General features: G+C 39.0%; 1 protein-coding gene across 3 annotated transcripts; it reads left to right on the plus strand.

The window, feature by feature from the left end:
• Positions 1–163: 163 nt before the first annotated feature.
• On the plus strand, positions 164–18,258 carry LOC129185919 (dynein axonemal intermediate chain 1-like). 3 transcript variants are annotated; one of them, XM_054783597.1, is made up of 20 exons: positions 166–471; positions 604–648; positions 740–832; positions 912–992; positions 2,771–2,897; positions 3,143–3,192; positions 3,326–3,478; positions 3,603–3,657; positions 3,735–3,854; positions 4,070–4,154; positions 4,276–4,393; positions 4,490–4,533; positions 4,597–4,844; positions 4,912–5,001; positions 5,804–5,891; positions 5,998–6,077; positions 6,468–6,616; positions 9,876–9,975; positions 15,072–15,257; positions 17,534–18,258. In XM_054783597.1, exons 4-20 carry the CDS (start codon positions 958–960, stop codon positions 17,633–17,635), a joined length of 1,830 nt encoding a protein of 609 aa, XP_054639572.1. In that variant the 5' UTR covers positions 166–471; positions 604–648; positions 740–832; positions 912–957; the 3' UTR covers positions 17,636–18,258. The 3 variants fall into 3 exon arrangements, 2 of the variants coding, with proteins under 2 accessions (XP_054639572.1, XP_054639571.1); XM_054783596.1 differs by having other exon boundaries at positions 168–471; positions 3,598–3,657; XR_008572163.1 differs by lacking the exon at positions 17,534–18,258 and having other exon boundaries at positions 164–471; positions 3,598–3,657; positions 6,468–6,560; positions 15,072–15,218.

Below are 18,258 nucleotides of genomic sequence, written 5' to 3' on the forward strand. Positions count from 1 at the left end.
ACGATCATAATGAAGTGCGCAATGAAGCAGATTCGTGCGTCTACTCACTGTTATTTACATAATTAACACCTTAAAAGTCTGACTTTCAGTTAACAATTTAATTTAACGAAACAAACTGGGACGTATGACAACCAGACACCATCTTGCCGTTATTCTGTGAATTGTTACATACAGCGGGCAAAATGTCGTGCTTTGGACGTACGTACATTATGATTTGGAGCAATGTTTGTATTGTATGCAGTACAGTAATTCGTGTTTGGGTGGCAGTAATGCACACCAAGAGTTGTTGGCCAGCTGGGAATGGGAATCGAAGAAGTACTGCTTAGCCTGCTGGTTGTCCAGGTAACCAATACACAGCAGCCTGTCTTCAGATATTGGAACTTTTCTCTGTCGTTTGACGTAAATTTAAGCCATTACACAAGGAACTTGTTGAATATGCCGACTAGTAACGTAACAGCGCCTGCGAAAAAGGTAAGGTTAAGAAGTCAACGTAGTGTTCAGTGAATGAGATATAGTTAATAGCACTGCTGCTGCTAAGTAAATCTATTTCAACATCTATATTCAACATCTTCCCACATGTTCGTTTTTTGTTTTGATGACCAGAAGGTACCTGGCGCAAAGTCACAAAAAGCTGCTAATAAAAGAAAGGTGAGTCACGTGCAAGACAAAAAAAGACATTTACTGTCAAATTTACAAGTATTTGACTTAAAATGGTCTAAAACTACACGCAACATTGAAGGAGGAGGAGGATGACAATGGTGATTATGGCTGGGAAGAAAGGGCCCAGGGGAAACTTATTAAACCTGCAGATCAACTGGAGCTCACTGATGCTGTAAGATAAAATACCATTTTATCATCGGTTACCAATTAGTCACATATGAACTGTGTGCGTGTTTCTATGATTATAATAGGAACTGAAAGAGGAAATCACAAGGCTCCTGACAGCAAAAAATCCACATGCCCCTCAAAATATTGTCCGATACAGCTTCAAGGTAAGAATTGTACATTTTGTTTTAAAGGTCCCATACTTATATTTTCAACAATTTTAGAAAAGTCTCAGAGGCATAAGTCCCATAGCATTTTGTGTATCTATAGCGTTAATGCTAATGAGGTGTGTTTGTCTAGCCCAGGGGTGTCAAACTCTAAACTTAAAGCCTACTTTAGGTTGTGGGCCGAACTGGAGATTACCGCCCACTCCCAAACTTTGTATCTTTCCTATTGTTTATCCTGAAATTTTCAACACATGAATATTTCTGCATATTGCAAGTATTAAAAACCTTCTTGTCCTCTTAACCAACATGAACGAAGCACACTCATATGCATCATCAGTGCACACACACACATGCTCATTTGAAGATGCTAACATGACAGGACATGCCCCAATAATCAAGGCTTAAAAAATAGTAGGTGGCATGGTCAGATTTTGAGAAAATGTCTCATTAGCACTGACGAATAGATAAGTAAGCAGCCTACATGCATTTTATCTCGGTTCCCGCGCTTGCTTTTTTTTTTTTTTACATCAGAGTGGGGGAAATGTGCATTTTTTCATGTCCGTTCATTCCTGCTTGAAATTTCTACTTTCCGATAGTCTGTGGATATACGACTATGGTTATTATGGCGTGGTTGTTCGTGTCAAAGTGATTGTTTATCGACCAGCTCTTTGTTATTTTTTCAATGTCTGGGTAAAAGCTACAGTATTTTATATCAACACAAAAACATTAGTATCCGTGAGATGTGTAACCCGGAAGAGTTTGCAGCTGTGAAATTGGCAGATTGCACGTTTCCCAGCATGATTTGCTGTAGTTAAAATGATCACTTTTGTCTTTAAGATGTTATTTTGTACAGACAGAGTTTAATAGTTAAAAGTGCTGCCGTTTACAGTCGTGTACAGTTAAATTATTTTGAATTTTGGTCTGAATCTGGCACCCTTCCCAAGAATGGTTGTGAATTCCGTGCTATATACAATATTGTTTCCACTTTTAAAATAGTACCAGATCGGAGGAATCACTGAACTTCACAAATCTCTGGAAGCACTTTTTTTGATGAGGTCTGCGAGCGGGCCAACCCTGCGAGCGGGCAGCACGGGCCAGATTTGGTCCCCGGGCCTGAGTTTGACAAGTATTGTGTAGCCTGTCTGTGACTGTGTGTGGCTCAAACAAGTGTCATTGTGCACTTTTTACATATACATTGCCACTTTGTAGTGATGTTTAAGGCACAACAACATAGCATTAAGACACGGGTGAGAACACAAATATTAGCAACACTAGCATAGTTATATGAGCTACAGTGCTAACGATACAGTCGCATTTTAACAGGCTGTCATGCTCGGTTAACCTATTTCCTGAAGGAAAACAAAATCAGAAAACTCACAGTTGTCAGGTGTGTCGCTGATTGACAGATAGTTGGCAGAGCTTTAGGGTTTATGTACCAAAGCCTGCTTTTGTACAAAGCTGTCCTCAGTCAAGTGGTGGATGTATGCAGGGGCACCCTGGACGCATGTCAGAGGCGATATCATGTCCATGAGCAATAAGGGTTTTCATTTATGACATCATAAAAACCCAGAGGTTCAAAGCCGTTTGAGCACCTCTTCTCTCAAAAGTGGAGCTAGGTGGTCATAAACAGGGTCCTGGGACACTGTTACTATTATAGCATCAGTAACTAAATCAGTAAAAAACTAAATTTTGCATATAGGACCTTAATAAATCAGCCATCCTAGGACCCTAGATCATGACCTTCTCCTTAAACCTCTTTCTCAATGTTGCTTTTCCAGGAAGGTGCGTTCAAGCTCACCAGTGTGGTTGATCAGCTGGCTGTGCACTTTGTTTTGGATGGTTGTCTCATACATCAGGACTCTGATGAGGCTCGTAGGCTGGCAGCCAATGAAGACTTCCCTGAAGGTGCCTACTGAACCCTGTCACATTTTGTTTTTCTCCGTCCCCAAATATGTGATTCATGATTATTATTAGGGTCAGTCTTGTTCTCTGTTTATGTAACTCAGTTCACTGGTAGTATTTTAGTGTAGTTCACACATAGTGCCACCAGGTGACACTACCAACGTGTGACATACAAGATGGCAGGCACTAAAAAGTGATGTACTGTACAGTAGTCAGAGGTTAATAGTTGATGTTTCTGATGTGTCCAGAGACAGCAGCAGTCGATACTGGACCAGAGGAAGAGAAACCAGAAATATTGGTAAATAAAATAATTTATGTTGGAAAATGTTCATTTACTTCTTAATATTGGGAATCATAGGCTTTTTATAAAATATTTTTCAGTGTCGCTCTATCTGCAGTGTGATTGTAGCTCCTGTCGGTTTTCTATTCAGGATGCATCTGGGGATGGAGGTGAGGATGATGATGCTGGAGAAGACGACAGACCAGACAGTGTTGCCTCCAAAACAAACAATCAAGAGCCAAAATGTACGAACCAGTTCAACTTCATCGAAAGAGCCTCTCAAACCCTCAATAACGCACTGCGGGTATGAAGGAGAAAGACGGCCCTCTTTTCTACATTATGACAAAAATATCTTAAGACATTTCAAGGTAACAGTGTGATGACATAATAGAGACGCAAAGGTTAATTATTGTCTTCCCTCAGGATAGAAGCTGCCAGACTGTACCTCCACCGCGCTGCAACTACTCCGCCACCGCTAGTCAGGTAGTGATTTGTAAAAACATATTTACCTCACATCCTTTTTCCAGGCTAATAAAATGCTCGTGCTTGTATCTTTGCAGTGGGACATATATGATGCCTACATGGAGGAGCTGCACAAACAAGAAATGAAAAAAGAGAAACAGAAATCAAAGAAAGATGGTGACAAAAACAAAAAAAAGATTATGCTCGTCGATACACAGGTAAATCACCTGACTACCAAAATCCTCTTTCTCACATTATACCTTTTTATTATTTGCATCTTTCTATATTAACTTGAATTGGTTTAACCAAGCAAGACTGATCCGTGTCTTAAACTAACAATTCACTTGTCTTCATGTGCATTGTGTGCCAGGAAACACTTTACTTTGTAGGGAGCATTCACTTTTCCAATCAGTGATAGTTTTTATATCTGCAGAGTGATGAAAACCACCAAATGACCACTGCAATCAAGCTCTTGGAACGAATGGTCAATCAGAATACATGTAATGAAATAGCACAAGGTATTGTTTGTTCTTTGTCCATGGTATCAGATAACATGATATATATATAAAAAAAAAAAACTAAAATTGTAATCTGTCACACTCCTATTATCCTTGCATTTCTTCTTGGATGTCATTTTAGATTTTAAATACTTTGAGGATGCAGCAGATGAATTCAGGGAGCAGGAGGGCACTCTTCTCCCCCTCTGGAAGTTCCAGTATGACCAAGCCAAAATGATGTGTGTCACTGCCCTCTGCTGGTAGGTTTTGGATGTCTGGACAATACAAAGCATTTACAGTACTGTGCTTTATGCAGCAAAAGATGACTACAGTAATGACTGCACCTTGTTTTACAGGAATGAAAAATATCCAGATCTGTTTGCTGTGGGATTGGGATCATGTAAGTCTACCAGACAGACTAAAATTATATAAACACTTCATTTGTCCTAATTTTTCTCTGAAGATGACTTCAGCAAACAGGGCCGTGGGATGCTTCTCTTCTACACACTGAAGAACTCCACCTTCCCTGAGTACATCTTCCCTACAAGTTCTGGCGTCCTGTGCCTGGACATCCATAAGCAACATTCCTACTTGGTGGCTGTAGGCTTCTATGATGGCTGTGTGTGTGTGTACAACTTGAAGAAGAAGGGACAGGACCCTGACTATAAGAGTACTGCTAATACTGGCAAGCATACCGACCCTGTCTGGCAGGTAAGAGTTACTCTGCCTGTCTATGGTGTACTCATTTTATTGCAATTCATTGTGGCTTTTCGATTAGGTACGCTGGCAAAATGATGACATGGACAACAACCACATTTTCTATTCTGTGTCCTCTGATGGCCGTGTTGTGTCTTGGACGCTCATTAAGGTTTGTATAGTGACTGCAAAGTGATGACGGTCTACTCTAAGCTTTCATGTCTCTGCTCTACAAGTTGCCTTTGTCAAATATATCTCAAATTGTCATGCATTATTGACAATTGACAAAGTATTTGATCCTTTTCAGAGTTCTAGTGAGAACAATATTAAGCCAGTCTCTTTAAAGCAGCAAGACTACTGTCCAAAATATGCGTTAAAGTAACCTTCTATTTGTTAAATGGGTATCCTCTGGCTGGAAATGACACAAAGAAGTGGGAAAAGACAGTAAGTCGTGTGAAAAATTCACAATATTCGTGTTTTTTCTCCAAATTTTCACGATTTGTTATACATACATGCATATCATCCATACCATCTTCAAACTTTAACAAGTTATGTTTGTCTACCAATTGACAAAAAAATAAACAAAAATGTTGAAAATGTTACTAATGAGCTCTTTAAGTATCATCATTTTTAACTACCTCATTGTCAGGCTTTGTTTCTTTGAGTGCTACAGTATTTTTGATGAGTAACCAATATTTGAAAAATTCTATATTATACACATATATTTTTATAATATAATATTTAAAACCCTCCATCCCTCATTTTATAGGGGCAATGTACTGGTATCTACATGTACCATGTGATGAATTCCACTACAACTTCAAAATAAATGAAACCATTACCATTACATTTTTATATGATGAAATTCACTTGCATAAGTGTGTATATTTAAATTTTGATGTAAGCTGGTCTTTGGTTGTAAGATGTTTAAATTGTGATCATATATGTAACTACATCGTAATGTGTTATTGCAGAATGAGCTGGTCTTCTCAGATGCTATCAGGCTAATGCTGACTGACACAGTGTCTAATGGGCCAGATGGTTTTCAGGAGCTCACCACTGGTGAGATTATTGTTATATCTATAATCTATAACGGCTATTTCTCACCGGCTAGTTTCTGTAATTGTGAAGTGCTGATGAAAATGCTTTGTACGTGATGTCTACACAGCTGGCGGTACATCCTGTGACTTCCACAAACAGATCGACTCTCTCTTCCTTGTTGGCACTGAGGAAGGTAAAATACACAAGGTATGTTGGAAGGATTCATTCCGCCATCCAAGATTTGGCTGTCCATGAAGTGTCAGTGGCTTGAAATACAACAGCTGTGCCCATAAGCCATAAAGCTGATTTAGTCTGACTGGATGTGCTTTATTTATCACCGCAATCAGACCTGCATTCCACATTCACTTCATAAAGGACTTTTCAACACTCAACCAACAATGATTTCATTACGCTCTTTAAAACAGTGAACTATTTTACTGTAAGGCATGAGAATTCAATAACCATGTTGACAATATACAAATTTAACCCAAAAGAACATACTGATTCCCCAAGACTTCAAGTTTTCAAGAATATCTTTGCAATATGAATGGTCTGGTCACCTGGGGTCTAAATGAAGACTTTGCTCTTATTCCCCAGTGCTCCAAGAATTACTCGAGCCAATATCTCGAGACCTATGATGCCCACAACATGGCAGTGGATGCAGTGAAGTGGAATCCCTACCACCCAAAGGTTTTTATATCTTGCAGTTCTGACTGGACCGTAAAGATCTGGGACCATACTGTCAAGTAAGACAAATGATGGGTGAAATAGTAAAAGTGTGATGAGTATTTAAATGTGTCTGTATTTTAGAAGTGATGGTTTAATTTATTGGACTACAATGCTGATGGGGATGTCATACAACTTTATGTCAAAAAATCGGAACTATGCCTTTAACTCGCTGTATAATATTTAAATACATGTAATAAATACATTTAGATGACCCAATTATAATAATTTTTTTTACAAATTACTATTACATTACTTTTCATACTAAATTGACTAGCTTATTGTAAGATCCCGGAGTGTTAATGCATCTTCCATGATGATACTTAAAGGATTGTTATGGCTTGCTGTGTATTCCCTTGGGTGAAGTGGGGATTACACAGTGACAAAGGATAGCAGTGAATCGGAAGCCGGGTACTTTTGGATGAATAAGATTCATATTTTATATTCATTTCTGGGTTTTCAACAATGTTTAAACATTTTGTGTAATGATTTTTATGATTCTTAACATGGATGTTTTAGGCCCAAATACCACTGGAAAATACATTTGGAATATAAAGCATAGTTATTGTGTAATATTGTCTTCAAACTCTTAGAACCAGACAAAGCACTTTTATGCTATAAATCAGTGGTGGGCGGTGCATTTGGCAGGCCTTCAGTGTGCCGGCCAGGTTTTTTTTTTCCAGACACCGTGACAGCCAGTATCAAAAAAACCAAAAACAATAATAGACATTTAGAGTAAGAGGGAACTCCAACACATTAATTAAGAGGGCAGCAATACCAGCTCTTGTTTGATAATTATGTAAGCCCTCTTATCTTTGAATACATAATCACCAATACGCCTGTCAGTGACTAATTTCCACCAGTGACCGGTGGTACGCTGGTGCTTGTAAAGTTGCTGCTCAGCCAAATGTGATGAGTGTAAATAGAACAGCTCTGTGATTAAAGGTTCAGACAACTCAAAACATATATACTACAACATCACCTGAAGCAGTTCACAATCAATATTTATCTAATATCACGACAACAATATAAAACCTTTTAGTAAAATACATCTACTCTCCAGAGTTGTCAGTTTCCTCCTCCTCAGTCAGCCATTGTGGGCGTAACATATCTTGTTGAATAGTTTTGCTCTGATCAACCAATCAGGACTCGGGGCCTGCCTCTTTGCTCTGGTCCTCCCTCTGGCCCTGGGAGGCAAATCAGAAGACTGACTGGCTGGTAAAAAACAGCCCCATTGCTAAGAGTGTATATGTGACAGGCGCCAACCCTCCTGATTCTGAAGACCCAGGGTAGACTACACTGACATAGCAACACATAAAAGCTAAAATCAGAGTGGGCATGAATAAATGTAATGGAACAAATACTCAAATTTAAAGTTTGAAATATAGATCAGTGCTGTTGGTAATGGTTAGGCCAGCAGAGAAGGCCTTGCTGGCCTTGATTGCACACCACTGCTATAAACATTTGTCAGTGGTGACCAGTTAAATTATACCAAAGACGCTATTTCTATCTAGCAAGTCCCAGAATGCATAACTAGTGTAGTTGCTCCTCTTGTCTAGCGCACTGACTGTCAGTCGCTTATTTGTGCTCATAGCGGGGGTTTTCTCCCAACCTATATTCGAACAATTTACACTAGAAACACATGTTACTATTCTTACTTTATTTATAGAAATATGTCTCTCAAAAACGCCAACTAGGATGGAGAGACTATTAGCTAAATAAGCACCTGAACCTCCTCTATCTGTAGTCCAACCAGGAAGTACGGTGGCCTCTTTAGGGACAAAAAAACATTTTGCTGATTGTAAAAAATCAACTTAGCATAATTTCTCAGTAATGGGATGTGTTTCAACTCTAAAATTCACTGCTGCATCAGTAGTGAGCAACAATATGCAATGTTTTGTATTTTAGGGTTTAGTCGCCAAAGTGTCCATCCAAGCAAGAATATAATAATGAAGTTGGTGATTATTCTTTCTGAATTGTTCTCACACTTCAACAGACGATCCGACTAATTAGAATTGATTTTAAAAGTAGTACTATAATGTGTAACAGACTGATCCTTGCATAACAATTTAGTATATTTATCACCAATTTAGTGTCCTCATTGACTGCATAATGATTTTTCATGGCATATTTGTTGCCTCCCACGCCTTGTCAGCAGTGGCAGTTTGATTGAATAATGATGGTAATCATTCTCTCATTATAGAAACAATGTATTCAACAATGATCCATGACATGTAGATGCAAAGGTCTTGATTAAACACCCTGGCCCAAACTTTGAACTGCACTGCTCAGCGCTAGAATTTAGATTCTTCATACTCTTTTATCATTCAATTTCTCCTACTGTACATCCAGCCAGTACTTTTTCATTTACCTGCCTGCCACGCCCACTTAATTAACTAACTCCACCTGTTCTTAGACTGACTTTATTGACTAAGGGAAATTGCTTGATTACAGTAGCTCAATTGCAGAAGAAAAAGACAAACACTCTTAACTAAAATGCAATGCAATATGAATAAAATATAATACAATAAAAAGAATAAAGATAAACAAGATTTGCATATTAAGTAGTGTGTAAAAATAGAAGTAAATACAAGTAAATTTACACTTTATACAAGGGAGGATAGACAGTACAGCGCAATAGTGTTGTGAATTATATTTTACAGACAGGTGAGGTATTGTAGAGCTGGATGGCATGTGGAATGAATGAAGTCCTGTAGCGTTCACTGTGGGAGCGGAACTGGAGGAGGCTCCATTGCCCCTCTATTGTCCGATGGAGTGGGTGGGTGGGGTTGTCCATGATGTCCATGAGCAGTTTGTCCAGTGTCCTCCTGTCGCTGTCTGTTACAAACGCCTCCAAATGAGTGCCGATTTGTTTGGCTTTCCGGATCAGTTTGTCCATCCAGTTTATGTTCTTTTTGCTGGTGCTGCTCATATTGAAGGACCTAAGCTTCCCCCGAAAGTAGAGTCGGCTCATGCCCTTCTTGTAGACAGCATAGCTGCTGTCCTTCCAGTCTAGTCTGCAGTTCATGTGGACCCCCAAGTACTTGTAGTGGTCCAATACTGCCACCTAGCGGCCCTGAATGGTGATGAGCTCCACTGGAGTTTTTCCTTAAACCATTTCCCCTACCTGCCTCACATAAATACTGCTAAATTTTCATCCTGGGATCAACAAAGTAAAGAGTTTGCTCAGTCTCAATGTTACTGTGACATATATATTTTTTTAATTAATAAGAAAGAAAGATTGGGTTCACCTTGACTGTGTGAATCATTTTCTTCCAGCATTCCAGTGTTCACTTTTGAGCTCAATGCATCAGTTGGTGACGTGGCCTGGGCGCCGTACTCCTCCACTGTCTTTGCTGCTGTCACCACAGAAGGATCGGTATGTCGTTTAAACTAAAAGTGTGTGATATTTGCTGTTTACTTATTACGTTCTACTTTTTTCCTTTCTATTATTGCATGGCCCTAGGCCTGATGTGACAAACTTCAAGTCATGAACATCCATTTCATACATTCGTAATGCATTTCTGTTACAGTAACACTATATATGCCCCCTACACTGTATTTATTGAAGTAGTGGATGTCAATATTTACTACAAGCACTACAAGCATCAGTGAGAATAAGTCACTAGGGCAAAAAATAAGCATTTTTACATTGCCAGGAATCCTTCCAAGAATTGTTTGAAATTGCCCAAACAAAGTCGACTTTCAAGTAGACTTTCAATCCATGGCACAGTAGGATTAGAATGGAATCAATGTATGCATTTTCAAATGAACATCTGGAACTTGGTGGTGGTGACAGAGGACTGATGTAATACATTTGTAGAATGGCACACAGTAACGCACACATCTCTGCCAAGGCTTGGCAATCCTAATTTGGATCAGCACCAACGTATACACCTTCTTAGATGCCAAACAAAAAAGACTGCATTTGGAAAACAGGAAGTGAACAAATGAATTGCAACTGATGTGAAACGGATGAGGGACAGGATTAAATAAGCTTTGCTTCTTTCTACTCCTTGTTGGACATGTGGACCTGTCAACTGTACTGTGTGATGTACTCAGGTGTAACTTGTACAGTATGAATGATGAAAATGAATTAAACCATTACCATTAGCAGAGGTTAGTAGTCGCCACACCTCAGTTGGCGTTGGCACACACTCTGGTCATGCTGCCTCATTTTGCTACAAAAAATCTCCACTGTATACAGGTACAGTAAGAAAGCAGCCAGTAAGAATAATGAAATCCCTTGTTTGTAAGCACAGGTCTCACATGTAGTGTAATAAAACGTGTAAAAATGGAGCTCATCGGCTCTTAAGAGGTCATTTGACAAAGTCCGTACCCCCTCTATTAAAAAAGCAGGAAGAAAGACAATATTTTAAACTGTCGCAGATCAAGATCACCGAGGCTGGTCCAGTTTATTCATCAACATTGAACTTTACTCAACTTTGGACTTTGGTTATTGCAATAGCTTCCAATAGAAGACTGTAAAAAGACAAATTCAAAGTGATGGGCAGAGTCTAAGCCAGTGATAAGGTCTATAAATGAGACATTATGATATAAATGTCCCCTGCTTTGTGGAATTAACGGGACATAGAATACACAGTACCCTTTGGCAATTCATTTTTTAAGTTTGGAAAGATACAGTACATCTTTTACAAGCCCCACTCACAAGTACAAAAGATTGGCATTCATGGTTCCTGTCTCAGCACATAATGTCACTAGATTTTTTTTTGCATGACATTTGTCATTTTATGTGACGTCAATTTTTTTGACTCATTGGGACTGCTGCAGTCTGTGTTGATGTGTTTGTGAGGATAACAACATGCTTGGCTGCTCGAGATATGAAAATGAATGTACTGTGCTGACAAATAACTCAGTTCCTTTTTTTATGTGTGACTTTACATCAGAGCTGACAGTTGACGAATTCTCATGTCAAGATGAGATAGTAATGGACCGAGCCATACCCCCTCAAAATTATTCCACAATGATCCAATACAAAAGCTGTCTCGGATGTTGTCTTTACAATATTAATGTTGCACTTATTGGATTGGTTATCTTCTTTTGCAGCATGAGAGGGGCACGGTATCATGTAGTTCAGGGGTGTCCAACCTTTTTCCACCAAGGGCCACATACTGAAAAATGAAAGGATGCAAGGGCCAATTTGATATTTTGTATATACTGTATTTTTCAAGAAAAAACTACATCTCAGTTTTGTGGTTTAGGCAAAAAAATGTACTACAGGATTAGTATGCACTTTTTTCTTCACTTCACTTCCATTTTTGCTGTTGTTTTTTTCTTCACATTCCAAATAAATTGTTGGCCAACACAGTAACAGCCTGGAGATCGGGAAGACCAGGGTTCGATTCTCCCTTGGGCATTTCTGTGTGGAGTTTGCATGTTCTGTCCGTGCGTGGGGTTTTCTCCGGGTACTCCGGTTTCCTCCTGCATGTTTTTCCTCCAAAAACATGCAGGTTAGGTTAATTGGCGACTTTAAATTGTCCATAGGTATGAATGTGAGTGTGAATGATTGTTTGTCTATATGTGCCCTGCTATTGGCTGGCGACCAGTCCAGAGTGTACCCAGCCTGTCGCCCGAAGTCAGCTGGGATAGTCTCCAGCATGCCCCCGCGACCCTAAAGAGAAGCAGTATAGAAAATGGATGGATGGATGGACTTTCCAAATATTTCAACTTTCTTCTTACTTAATCTTCTTAAATTTTCTTTTTGTAAAATTATGACTTTATTCCCAAAATATTTTGACTTCATTCCCATAATATTACTTTTTCCCCAACCCAGTTTTCCAAAAATTACAACTTAATTTTTTTGTTTGTTGCTCAAAGTATTATGACTTTTAAAAAAAAAAATCAATATTTTTCTTTAAAATTTCAACTAAATGCAACTAAACGGACTGATTTATTTATAGTTTATTTGCGAAAAATTGCGACTTCTGTTCTTGTTGGAATAGGACTTTTTTCTCTTAATATTTTGACTTTATTCTTGTAAAATTACAGCTGTTTTTTCCATTTCTGCTGTTATTGTTTTTTTTTGTTTTTTTTCCAACTATTGCAACTTTATTCTAGTAAATTTTCTTCTCGTTATTATGACCTTATTGTCACGGTTCGTTGAAGCTGTCGGGAGGTTGACCCCCAGGGTGCAGAGAGAAGGCGGCAAAGTGCAAAAATAAAACAAATTTTATTGCACAGGACAAGAAAAAACTAAAAGTGACAGTGGAAAAAACTCTGGGGGAAAAATAATACAAAATATAAACAGGTAGGTTACAGCACTGGAAAGTCAACGATGAAAATGACAACAACAATGAACCAGCGCCGCGCATACGACGGCGCTGGTCTTTTAACTGTCACTGATTAGTATTGACCGCAGCTGTGCGGCCACCAGGCGTGGAGCGGCAGTTCCTTCCGCCACACCGGAAGCACCACTTGCCAGAATAATGGCGCAGGACCGGAAGTACACGCTCCTGTCCTGCGAAGCGTGACACTTATTCCCATAATATTTTGACTTTATTCTCATAACATTGTAACTTTTTCATGCAACCTAACATACAAAAAAATTATAACTTTATTTGTTGTTTTGCTCGTTTCTCATAATATTACGACTTGAAAAATTTTTTTAGAAATAAAACTACGTTACTTTTACATTATTCTCAAAAAATGACAAATTTTTCCTTTTAATATTTTTGACAGTATTGTTGTAAATTGCAGATTTTTCCATGATTACTGTTTTTTTTTGTTTGTTTTCTTGTTAAATTCTATTTTTACAGGCCGCAAATGTCCCCGGCCTACACTTTGTTCACCCCCGGTGTAGTTGTATGCCACTGGAAACTATCTAACGACAGTTACAACAGTTAACATGCCCGGTCCAAAACACATCTTTCATAAATAACACAAGAACTGCCAGTGGTATGAAAATACACATCACAAATGGATCTTATATTGCTCGGCATAAGAGCAATGTGCCTAACACAATCCATGATGACTGCCATTTAAACAATTGTTGGAGACAAAAAGCAGTATAGTTCAATGCCAAAGGGACACAAGCTGCTGAAAGTCATGCTGTGGTATATTATGATCAGTAATTACAAGTGATGACTGCGATGCTTTGTGTGCAGCCAGTACTCGTGGTGAGTGTGAACTCCAGTGACCCATGCAGTCATCTGCTGGCTAAAAAGAGTGGGCTGCAAAGAGTTCATTTATTATGTGGTGCCATCCAGCATAGACATGTTTTTAACAAGCCATCCATCCATTTTCCATGCCGCTTGTCCTCACCAGGGACGCGGGGGTATGCTGGAGCCTATTCCAGCTAACTTAACGGTCGCCAGCCAATCACAGTGCACATATAGACAAACAACCATTCACCTGTGTGCAATTTAGAGTCTCCTTTTGACCTAACATGTGTATTTATGGTATGTGGGAGGAACTGGAATTTCCGGAGGAAACCCACACACGGGTAGATCATCCAAACTCCACACAGTGATTTGGGTCCACACAGAGATCTTCCAGAGCTCCTCCTTGTGTGGCCAACATGCTAACCACTAGCCCACCATGCGGCCTGTTTCTAACAAGCATTGCAATTAATTACTCTTCACCACAGTGCAGTTTAGAATGGTAAACCCTGGCTCACTGATGTTTAGTCGCAATGGTGATTGATAGCTGCGCCAACTACAATAGCTCAATAGTTTGACATTACAGCAGAAACAATAAAGTAGAGGAACATAACACAGTAAACAAAGGACAACAATAGAGCACACCCAGCAGCTTGTGTTCTTTCATCTTGCAATGTGGCTTTCTATTATAAGAAGAAGACAGGCTTTGTTTGAGAAAAGGCATGTTTTGTGTTCCTCATATTCCATTCCATGGAAGTGATGGGCAGTGCGATGGCGCCTGTGGTGAGCACGTCTGCCTCAGATTCTGACTTTGAATCACATGTGGGACATCTTGCATGGGTTTTTCTCCGGATTCTCTGGTTTCCTCCCTCAGTCCAAAGACATGCATGTTAGAATGTCTGGAATCGAAATAGCCATTAGGTGTGAATGCTTGTTTACTGTATGTAATTAACTGGCGTTTAGGCAGGGTTTACCCTGTCTCTCAGGCCCTGAGCAGGATAAGCATCAGAAAATGAATGAGTTAATGCTGACTAATCAGTGTGCTAAAAAGAGTTATTTCGGTACTCGACTTAAATTATTGACAATGAAAATGCAAAAAATGGATATTGTAGTGAACTGAACCAAAATACATGCACACCGTGGTGCAAATGCACTCTCAAGCGTTATTTGCAAGAAAATACTACAAACTACGATCACAATAATAAACACATTATTACATTAATGAATATATTTTGATGCAACTTGTTTATTTTTTTTCATTACATTGTGCAACGGTACATACTGTATTGTTATGGCCACTGTGTGTATGTATCTGTTGGTAGCGTTGCCCGTGAAGTGATTGGTTTGTGTTTTTCAGGTTCATGTGTTTGACCTGAGCATCAACAAGTATCAGGCTATCTGCCGGCAATCAGTGGTGGCCAAAAACAAGACCAAGTTGACTCACATTGAGTTTAATCCCATCCATCCCATCATCATAGTCGGTGATGACCGAGGCACCGTCACCAGCCTCAAACTCTCCCCCAACCTCCGCAAGAAACCAAAGGTAATTAAACCAACCTGGAAGTATCTCATGTCAATAATTGTGTATTTTCCTTTATTTTTGCCATTTTCAGGCATGTGTTGTTGTTTGTATTCTGTTATTTCCTGTTGTGTTGATATCCCACATCATTGAACACAGCATACATGATTAATAAATGTACTAATGGACACTACCTTCCCTCTTTACTCATCTTCTCATTATCAGCATGACTAATCAATGTTGTTGCCCCTTCCTTTTTCTCATTCAGGCCAGTTAACAATTAGCAACACGGAGCCTTGAGTGCTCCGATTAGATTAGTTTGTCAGGAAATGTCACCAGAGCCAGAGGCAAAACAGATTATCTCACTCGATGTCTTACTTTAAGAAAGAAAGAAAGAAAATGTTGGCGACTCATGGGTTGTAATGTGTCTGCAGGCTGTTCGATGAGACTTTCAAGTACTAAGAAGCACCGTTTATGTTAGATTAGTGTTTATATTTTAAATGATTTTGTATTATTAGTAGGGCTGTCAAATTATTCCAAATTTTAATTAGATTAATCATAGTTTTTTTTTATTAATTAATCATGATTAATCACCATTGGCAGCTATGTCTGAAATATGCCCATTTTTACTGTATTTAATGAACAGGAAGATCAATGACTGGACAGGATTATATATATCTGTATGTATTAACAGCTAAACATGAACTGAATATGTCAATCAAGCTAAAAGATGTCACACAAGTCTAAAAATCTATTAGTCTAACGCTAGTCTCTTTAACAGCAGCAGAACATTTGAACCACACTTTAAACCGTGTTCTTATGAACAACGAGGGGTTGTGTTCAAAGACATCACGCAATTTTAGGTAAATTGACTTTTTTGAGCCTATTTTCTCGCATATTTAAATGTAGCAAATTGTACACCCAAATTAAGAGTCACGAAGAGAGTGATAAGAATATCCACGTTTTTCTTTATCTTCCAGTTTATTTACACACATGCACGCCTTGTAAAGCTGTTTTTGTGATGTTTAGAGTGTCCCTGAAGGCATCTCGCTTCAAGTAGTGAGAATGAGGAGGCGTCGTCGTAAGGACATACAGGACTGTGATTCAGTCCGCCGTCTTAACAGAGGCATGCTTGCTCTGGTGCGCATGCGTTAATTACACCAAAAAATGTAACGTAATTAATGAAATGAATTAGTCACCGCCGTTAACGCGTTATTTTTGACAGCCCTAATTATTAGCCATTCAAGGCCTTAATATCGGAGGAACCCAACTGTCACGCAAGAGTCACAATGTAGGGTCCATCTTTCCTAATGTTTCATGGTATCTACATTAAATTGGGATACTATTGGTATCGTTTGTAACATTGTGCAGCAGATTATGGGCCATAACACACACACTGTTTGACTTGAGCTTTGAGTATGCAGCATAGCAGCACACAAAGGCCCTGTAGTACATCATTAGCAACCTCAGTCCTTTAGAGTACATTTGGGAGATAATTGCACAGTTCAGCACCACTGACAGTGCTCTTGGGCCTCAGAGTGGTAAATAGCCATCAGACGCACCCACACCCACAGCAAATATTATCAACAGTATGTTAAAAACATGGACACAGAGGCCCACTTAAACTACCACGGTCTGATCTACTTACAGTAAAACATTGCACAGCCAAATTTTCAGCAATACCATTGGGTGATACTGAACATATCTTACACAATTTATGTGCTATTTTGTTATTTTAATTTGACAAAGAGAGGTTAGGAGTTGTATGTCATCAGGAGAATGGGATTTTAATGACGTTTGCCAAGTGTGTTTTATAATACCCTGAGCACTATCTGTTATACTGATCCAAGCTGGAGGGCTGCACTCACTAATGACAAAATGATGGACGCAATGCTGTGCTCTTCAGATTTGAAAATGCAGGCTATTGTCATATTGCCCGAGGGCCTGCATGGTCCCCTTTAGCCCTTTTAAAATGTATATTTAGTACATTTATTACTTGTATGTTTTCGTCTGAAGAACTGGAGAATAGTTGGATTCCAAGCAAATTGAACCACACATGTAAACAAACATACAAGGCTCTGTTTACCCTGATTAAGCTACATGTGCACAAAACGCGCCAGATTTTGTGAAGCCTCTCTCTTCACCTTCAATAAGAAATTGCTATAACATTTCGTGGTCTCATGACGACTGTCTACCTGCTGGGTATGACATCTCTTTGTGTGTTTAAACAGCAGAGGTCAAGTACAGTAAATACTCTGTGTGTGTATGTGTGTGTGTGTCTGTGTTGTGTGTATTCATAGTGCAAAAAGGGTCAAGAGTTGCCTGAAGGTCCTGAAGTGGAATTCGCCAAGATGGAGAAGCTCCTCAGCCTATTGAAGGACCCTAAGCAGAGTACAGTTTAAACAAGTCCCCATGGTATCCTTTCTGTTTATTCAGTGAGTGCAACAAAATAAGAACACTTTTTGCCAAGGAAGTCGTTTTTTTTTGCCAGCAATTGTTTGTTAACCTGTAAATGAAAGAGTATAGGAATTACAAAGTAGAGCATTGGCAATATTTGTGTACCACTGTAAGTATACATGCATCCATGATATTGAGAGTACTATAATACTGTAGTAGTGCATGGCTTTGTGGGCATATTGTCCTTTTTTTCGCAGCCAAGCATCAAGATGAGGGCTATTGTTTTGATTACTGTTATTTAACTGGATTAAAGAAAAACTACACAACCAATTAAAGTGGAATATTGAGGAGGGATAGCACACAATCTAATAATAATAGGTATTAAACTTTGGCACAGACACAAATGGTAATAAAGAATTTACTTTTGCCTTTGAGTCACACTGGAGCCATTCCTCTTGGCATGGAATGCATATGGTAGCCCTGTCTGTCTTTTTCTTACCTCATGTGTCATTCTTCTTGAACCAAGAAGTAGCTGGTAGCCTTCTTACAATCTCCTAATTTTTTCACATGACTTTTGTGGCTTCCCTCTGTCACTGTTTTTTTCGATTATATTCATTAAAACAATCCT

This window comes from Dunckerocampus dactyliophorus, chromosome 8 (assembly GCF_027744805.1).
Source record: "Dunckerocampus dactyliophorus isolate RoL2022-P2 chromosome 8, RoL_Ddac_1.1, whole genome shotgun sequence".
In the NCBI taxonomy this organism is placed as follows: domain Eukaryota; kingdom Metazoa; phylum Chordata; class Actinopteri; order Syngnathiformes; family Syngnathidae; genus Dunckerocampus; species Dunckerocampus dactyliophorus.